Raw genomic sequence first — 8,695 nt, 5'->3', positions numbered from 1 at the left:
ATATCCTGCATTATTTCCCCAGAACAATTCCCTGCACCTTGCACTCCAACATGACGATTTATCTCAGAATATAATAGATAAAAGTGAAAAACCTGCATGTATAAATGTTTACAGAAATGACCATGGCTCTTCACATGCAGAACATGACAGCACATTGCATAACACTGCTGAGACAGCTAAAGATCAACAATTAAAATGAATCACTTTCTGAACCGATGCCAGTGTTCTGAGGAAAGGGATCAAGCAACTGTTTTTTTTTATTCTATTAAATCTCAGCTGTAACTCTGATGTTTGAGTTCAGTTAAGGATAGCACAAGCAGAACTTCTTGAGGTAACAAACAGGATGCACCCTATGAAGCAACACATGAAAAAAGTCAAAATGTTTGCATAAGCTTGCAGCTTTGTAATTTGCTTAAAGTGATATTAAACCATACATTTTTTAAGTGATTCAAGCTGTTGAGATAAGCACAAACTTCTTCTTCTCCTTCTTCTTCTTCCTATGTTAAACCTTGCCTTTCCTCTAGTTCTAGTCTGTCTCGTGGTTGGTGACCTGCTTTCTTGTTTTAGAGTGGCCCCATTTCTTTTCAGGGTAATATATCATGAGCACCCCTGTGAAAAAGACTACATGCTGATTTGGCGACACTGGCTGCGTAGGACCAGGTTTAGTCCCTCGCAGCCATTGGATGACCCACCTGACACCACGCCACTCCTCATGGTCACAAATTGCTGAGCTACCTTGAAACCACACCACATGTGAGTCCATATCAGTGAATATTGTGGTGCCCCTTTAAAAATCTACCTTATTGTGCTAGTCTGTGGCGCTCCAGTTGCCTCTTTTTGTTTTTACAGCCTGAGATGGGAAACTGAGAGAACACCCCCTTCAGATCCTCCTACAAGGCTGTGCTGTCACTTCAACAACAAAAAGGTGTTTTTCTTTTAAATTAAAAATCTTTATAACACCTGCAATATGTCATTAATGAAGGAGCAGGTTGGTACAATGTATAATGGGGGATGTAATCCAGAGTTATATAATAAGGTGCCTTTCAATTTTATTTAGAGAGTGGGCTCCACACTCTTTAAATGTAAGCTGTAAAGAGGAAAACTGAGAATGTGGCTGTGAACAGATAATAATGTGAGTCTTTTGGCACTTTTTGGGAAGGAATGGTGTGTTGACCTGTGCTACATTAATTTCGAGCAATGTGCTTTGGCTAAAATTACGAGGTTTTAGTACTACTTTAAAGCTTGTCATAAGAATTTGCTTGATCTATCTAAGAAAAGCAAAAAGACAAGTACAACTTTGTTCACAGATGATTTATCAACTCTTTTTTTTAGAATTGTGGTCCATAAAGTGGTGCCACTGCTCATACAGTCTGGGAGTACTGTTGTTTTGCTTTGGATGAACTTCAAGCTCAACTGAACCTTAAAGCAAGAAGACCTTTACTCTCTCAAGACTTAGGGGGTTATTCACGTAGGAGCCAAAGAATCCAGCCGTAGCTATGGCTGATCTTTCGGCTCTCTTCAGCCGCCGAAGCCCTTCGGTTCTGTCGGACCGAAGGGCTGCTGTACGGGCTATTCACTATAGCCCGTACAGCAGGCGGAGGCGGCCGAGCGGCTCAGCCGAGCCGAAGGCATATGTTTCTGGGTGAATGGCCTCCTGAAGGCAGGCCTTTCGCCCTGCAAATGACAGCTGTGTGGAGCCAGCCGTGAGGTCACGGCTGGCTCTGCCCAGTTGTAATGACAGATCAGCATCCCCAAATGACGCTGAACTGTCTTTCAATAATAACAACTGGGCGGAGCTGGCCATGACAACACGGCTGGCATCCTCCCAGTTGCTATTCATTGGCCGTTAACAAGAAGAAACAGTTGGGCGGAGCTAGCTACTTGTTTGTTTGTTTTTATTTTTTTTAAATCTTTATTTAATTTTTAATTTAACTATTCATCTTTAAATATTTTTTAACCTTTTTTTAAAAACCGTTTTCACTGATTTGGTATTCTGCTCGGTACTACCGAGCAGCATTCGGCTATTCACTCACTGCCGTTCAGCCCCTATGTGTTCGGCTCACCTCACTTTGGCTAGGTTATTCACTCGGCTGCCTTCGGCAGCTTTGTGAATAACCCCCTTAGTTTTCATGGTTGTCCCCCAGTATGAAAAGGGTTTTTTTGTGTGTGTCTGTTTACAATGCTGCTATTCTCACTTTAAGCTGTCCATATACTGCTTAGATTTGAGCATTTAGCTAAAATTAGATTTTAGTCTCTCGGCAAAGTTTTGGCACCCCCTGATGGTCAGGGCTAGAGCTCCCAATCAGCAGGGGACATGAGCTTTCCTGAATACAAAGTCATACTATAGGTCTGATTTAGGAGACCTCTGCAAAGAGCCCACTGCTTCCACTCAAGAACAAGGGTCCTTCTCTACAACATGTTGGCAGGACACAAGCTTTTCTATTTAGACTCTAGCTGCATTCTAAAGACAAGGAGACTTTGCACACCTTTGGTTTTGATGCACTTAGAATGTATTTTGCTGATTTAAACTGATAGTTAAAGTGACACTAAACTCAGGAGTTAAAACTTGCATTCAAGTACTCTAATTATTAACAAATATAGCTGTAGATCCTCAATTCATCTCTGAATTTGTGCTGACACTATCCTTGCTTCTGGAGGGAGGCTATTTTTGTTCCCCATGGTCCTTGTGCATGTTGTAAGTAGCCATCACTCCAAGCTTACTCCCATAATGGATTACAATCTCACATTTAGTTTATTAATTTATATTGAGATTGTAGTCCATCACAGGAGTGAGCTTGGAGCGGTGGCTACTTTCCAACACACACAGGGACCATGGGGAACAAAAGTAGCCACCCTCCAGAAGGAAGGACAGTGTCAGCACCAATTCAGAGATGATTTGAGGATCTACCGCTGAGTGATACACAAATAAGGTACATTTTTTGTTAATAGTTAAGGTACTTGAATGCAGTTTTAGGTTTCAACTCCTCAGTTTAGTGTCACTTTAACTGAGCTTAAATAAAATGATATTCTCATGAAAAATATCCCTGAAGATGGGCTGATCATCTTTCCTAGGACTTTTGTTGTGTTGCCGGAGCACATGGAAGGCTGATGGCGGACGAAAAAAGGAAAGGTAATCGGATAATTTCTTTAGTGCACTATTCATACAACATTCACTATTTTTCATGTGCTGTTGTACTGATAAAGATCAGTTTACAAAAAGTCAGTTATTCCTTACAATTTTCACCTCAAATATGGGTTGACAGTTGCTGTAGCTATACTTAGATCCAACATGTGACAGATTGACCCAGTCAGATTGACTATGAGTTTTGACTCGCACAAATTAGATCAGTCATTCTACTAAAAGTACTTTCCTAGCATTAATTTTGGCTAGGATCCACACTTTGAAAGTCCCAGTGCCCTCTAAATGTACAATCTCTTAATAGTTTATGAAATATACTCCCTGTCTGGTCATAGTTCATTGGGTAATTCCACCCCATAAAACATCCAGTGTCATCACAAAAGCTCACATGCTACTGCAATATTTATGTCACAAAGCAGTGTTCTTATTAATAAACTGGGATTCAGTTCACAGGGCACTCCATAGTTACCTTTTTCCTACTTACCCTTGTGACACCTAATAATGTATTACATATTTTAGAACTTTTTTGCATAAGCAGCAGTAAATTATTTTTGATAGAAATGTAAAAGATTCTGCAGTGGGAATCATTATACAAACAAGAATGGTATATTGTATTCCTTTGAAAAATGCCATTTTACATTTATGCTTCAGCACCACTTTTGACCTTTTAGAGTCTATTAACATTCAATAATGTTGGCCATAGATGGCTTATACCTGCCTGACTATGACAAACGGAGAAATATTTGTTCATCCCCCAAGTCACTTATTTTTTTGGGTTGCCGCAAGTCTACCTGCACAATAATTAGTGTGAGGTACTTTTTTCGCCTTCTACCGCATCAGCAACAACAGCAAACAAGTTATGCTCAAACCTGGGAGCATTATTTCTTTTATTCAGCCTTTATGAACAGGCTAAGATGTTCATTGAGCATTACTGTTTGCAAGGAACACTTATTTTATACAACAAGGAAAGAGCTACTTCTTCTGCAGCATCTACCTGGTTTTCTTGTCTTACCATGTGAAGCCAGAATGCTGTATTGGCATGTTGGAGGCAGTGGCGGAACTACTAGGGTCACAAAGGTTGCACAGTTTTGCCCAGGCCCCAGTGTTCCTCCACCTGTGGTGGGGTGGGGGGGAGCAGCAGGAATATAATCGCAGATTAAAACCATGCACAACCTACCCTCCCTTTCTTTTTTATCCTTTACTTTGAGTCACCTTAGCCAGGTGGTTCCCACCACCCTTTTGTTAGGTCTCACCACGTTGGGAATCCATTGACTCTAAAGCTTGGCTAAGTCAGGCAGTTTATATATAGATTGACCGTGGCTGATTCTGGATCACCTGTATGTAAGAGTGATCTATCTAATGGATCAATATATAGAATATTTCGACAATCAATATTTTACATTACATTTAAAATATTTTATAGCACAATTAATCAATTCAATTAATAATACACTAGCTAGCCCTGTTTGTCATGAATATTGAACAATACTGCACTGTGAAATGTGTATCTGTTCATAACACTTGTAACCATTAACACTGTGTTGGGGCCTTTATGGTTTTCTTGCACCGGGGCCCTGAGGGTTCTAGTTACGCCTCTGCTCGCGGCCATAGCTCCAGCCCACGACACCTCAAGCTGACATTCGGCACCGGGCAGCATATTTTGAATGGCTGCTTGGTGTGAGAACTGACAGTGCTGCGCTAGGGGGAGACTGAGGAGCCTCTCACCTAGCAAAGTGGAAGGCGCTCGGCGACCCACTGAACATGGGGTCACGACCCACCAGTTGAGAACCACGGCTGTATACTGTAATAGTTTTTGCTTGTTTCACATGTGTTCCATGCCAGGGAGCAGACAGCTCAGTGATAGTTTGCTTTTAGTTAGTTTTACAAAAATTGTAGGCATTAATGTTTTTTTCTTTTTCTTAGACTTCTTTAGGCTAACTCACTGGTTTTCTGATCATTTTCCATGTTGGTTTTCTTTAAACAGCCAGTTTGGTTAAGGTCATTTTCTATTTTCCTTTACAATTTCAATTAATCTGTTAAACTGTCTAAAATGACAATAATTGTCAATGCAATACAGACCATATGTGGTCCTGTTGGCAAGGTAATCATATGATAAAGGACGTCGGTAGATAGATTGTGAGACATCACTTCTACTTTCTCTTATTTGCTATGTTTACTCGCAAATTACCCGGACACTAACATCCTTATGCCAGCCATGTCATATATTAAAAATATATTAAAAATATAAAGATAAATGGCCAGTGTTGTTATGTTTAAACATCCTCTTCAAGGATTCTCCTACTGGGCATTTTTTCCACTGAATAGATTGCAAGCATTCAAGCATCTCATTTTGTAACCCTTAACAGTAGTTTACCTACTGCAGCATACTGCAACCTGTGCTGTGGCATAGGAACCCCAAAGGACTGGCGTGACTTGGTTATATATGGTGTTGGCAATGCTATGCAGCCCTACAAGCTATTTTACAGAAAACCTGACTGATAGAGAGAAAACTCATGGGCTACACAGCGTGAAAGCTAGCCAGCAAAGTGCATGCACCAAGGAAGCGTATAATTGAAATTTACACCAGTCAGGGAGCACTCTGACAAAAAGAATCAGCTTTTATGAAAGTATGAGCAAATACATAGGGCATCAATGACTGGAATTAAGGAGGCGCCAATCTTGTTTCTGCACAGTAGTCCTCTCTAGTTGGCCAGATTTATAATAACAGCTTCTTTAGACCAACTATCTTGTACTGACACTCTTTCTGTCTGGCTGGTTTCCCTTAGTATAACACTACTAAAACTTTTTGTCATAGCCACACAAGGCACACTGAGGCTGGGGGCTGCGTTTGCCCATGCTGTATGCCTAGACCCAGAACCAATTATCACAAACAAGGGCAAACCGTTGCCTGCTATGCTTGCAGTTCAGTTCTCAATTTATGGACCCATAATAGGTGATCTGTAAGTACACAGTACGCTATTCTAACAACAAAGATATAGGAAAAATAGTGACCCAGCTAGATTGCGTAGGCAAGCAGGGTGGTAGTCTGAAATCCCTAATTATAAACCGTGCTACTGACTCAGGAGAATAATGCGTGTCTTGTCTATGTGGCACATCGGTTGTGTCCTATGACGGCTATGCAGAAAAATGGTTGCAAGATAAAAAAAAGCTATATGGAGAATGACTGCTTTTGTACATAATTAGAAGATCAGCCTCATAATGGAAAACAGGATTAAGTATTTCCTATAACAGCCAAAACTAGAAAACACCTACAAGGTTATTCACAAAAGGGTGAAGAGTTTGGAGAAGACAGGAGAAGTGAACAATCTAGGACACCATAGCTGAACTGGAAAGTGAGCTGATTTGGAGCCCAATTTTGGCCCAGATTGTGCACCTTTTCTGCTATCTCCAAACTCCTCACCCTTTTGTGAATAACCCTACTAGTATTTTTTTGTCATTGAATACAAGACGTTCTCTGATTGGACACGGGGTGGCGATATCACAATCCACCCCTCATCCATCCAATCACAGAATGCCTTGTATTCATTGGTCGCTCAATGGTCACTGTGCCGGGCAAGCAACCTTCTGTGTTTTCAGAGCAGAGGGGAAGTCGATCAGCACAACGCCATGCAGGTCCCAGAAGATCGATGTCAGCACTGTTGTAGCACCAAATACTATAATGTTTTTTTAGGATCTCCAGGGACCAATCAGGTATGGCATATGTATACTTACATTAGGCCAAGCTGGACCCCTGTATGTTTGCATTGGTTCACACACACACACACACACACACACACACAGATTGAAATGGATGGACCTGGGTATTCAACCTTACCAACTATGTTACTGTTTATACCTAAAGTTCAGATTTAACATTTTATATTTGTAAGATTTATGTAAAAGGAAAAGGAAAAGGAAAAGGAAAAAAATATGCAACACACCAAGTCAGATTGTCATTTAAATAGGTCTTATTGACATGTCATGTATTTTTAGAGTAAACAGTAAGCAACAGTGATCATACACAGCCTTACTCCATTAACATACCTATTAGTTTAGTTAACTATTATCACCCTGAGATTCATACAGTTGCATTTTCTCAAATAACTGTGCTGTAAACCACATATAGTTGATAGTATACTATTAAATGTATTTATTGTTATAACAATAGTGTACTTTTGAAAAAAGCACAAACAAAATCAGGCAATATAAACCTTTGTAGATTGCTTGTTTCCTAATGTATCAATGCATATCAAAAAAAGGTCAGCTGGATACAATAACGGTGCAGTCAGCATGTGAACAACCATTCAATAACCCACCCACCTATATTAACCTTTAGCACCATGATCTGTATATTGTTCATGCATGGCAATAGTACTGCATAACTAATTACCGTACACTATAAAGTCTGAAATCATACTGAAAAGTGTAAATAATAAATGGGTATAAAAAGAACATTTAACTGTGCCATACTTATGCAATATAATGTTCAAAATAGATACTGTATATGTTAGAAATAGATATTAAACTGTGCCATACCCATGCAATATACTGTTCATACAATAGATACATGTTAATAATTATTAGATATTAAACCATTAAAACATGGCTATATTTTACATTCCAATATGATCTATTGAAATTATAGGCATTCATACTATATAGAGCATTTGGAGCTCGGTAAATCAAATACACTGTTTTAGACAGAAACGTTTTCTTGTATTGGATTACAGTATGGAAAGTATGAGGTCTCTACTTTGTTCTTATTCTTTTACTTGTGATCGGAAAACCATTTCTCTGGGGTCTGCAGGCATTCGCGGGTAAATTGTTTGTGCTCTCTTGTGAGTTTTTGGCTTCCTGAAATAAAACAGGGTATTGAGATGACAATGTACACGTAAATTAGAAGTCAAAGAGATTTATAAATATAAACACAAGGATGCAAACTTACTAATGTGCAGCGTCTAATTCCAGTTAAAGGTGAGACGCAGAGACATCAGTAATCATTTCTATAGGTTACAATATGTCTTAAAGGGCAACCCTACCTAGTAATTTTGGGTGCAGGTTATTAGATATTATATAGTATAATATTCATGTTGTCAGAACAAGCACACAGGAAAGCAACTCCAAGTCCTCACATGCCTTGACAATAATATTAGTTATAAACATTTACGTCTTTTGTCTTACAAAGGTTTTCTTGATGTTTGTGTGGTTTTAGAACTTTTCTCCAGTTTATCTGTTCTCATGAACATCAAGATATGTACTATAAGATATTAGTTTAAATGAGAAAAACAACATCAGATTTTTGCTGGTTGGGGGAGGAGTCTGAAGGTGACACTAAACTCAGGAGTTATCCCGCCGATCGCCTATATGTGCTCGTTCGCGGCACCAAACCCCCCCCTCCCCGCGCCCGGTCGGCGCTTCCGGTTCCCCTCCGCTGCCCCATCTTGGATCCCATTGTTGTAAAGTAGCCAGCGCTTCAAGATCACTCCTGTGATGGACTACAATCTCAATACAAATTAGCTAACTAAATGTGAGATTGTAGGACATCATAGGAGCAAG

The 8,695-nt window shown here is 39.8% G+C and overlaps 1 protein-coding gene across 1 annotated transcript in view; it reads right to left on the bottom strand.

The window, feature by feature from the left end:
- Positions 1–7,671: 7,671 nt before the first annotated feature.
- The window catches only part of ETNPPL (ethanolamine-phosphate phospho-lyase), a 34,730-nt gene continuing 33,706 nt past the window's right edge, over positions 7,672–8,695 (bottom strand). The window contains exon 13 of the mRNA XM_018570038.1: positions 7,672–7,993. Coding sequence (XP_018425540.1) covers positions 7,889–7,993 — 105 coding nt within the window. The 3' untranslated portion in view covers positions 7,672–7,888. The remainder of the gene's footprint in view (positions 7,994–8,695) is intronic.

Source organism: Nanorana parkeri, unplaced genomic scaffold, assembly GCF_000935625.1.
Source record: "Nanorana parkeri isolate BGI_ZX_2015 unplaced genomic scaffold, ASM93562v1 scaffold36, whole genome shotgun sequence".
In the NCBI taxonomy this organism is placed as follows: domain Eukaryota; kingdom Metazoa; phylum Chordata; class Amphibia; order Anura; family Dicroglossidae; genus Nanorana; species Nanorana parkeri.
The sequence above is the reverse complement of the archived record's forward strand: the minus strand, read 5'-3'. Positions and strand labels throughout refer to the sequence as shown.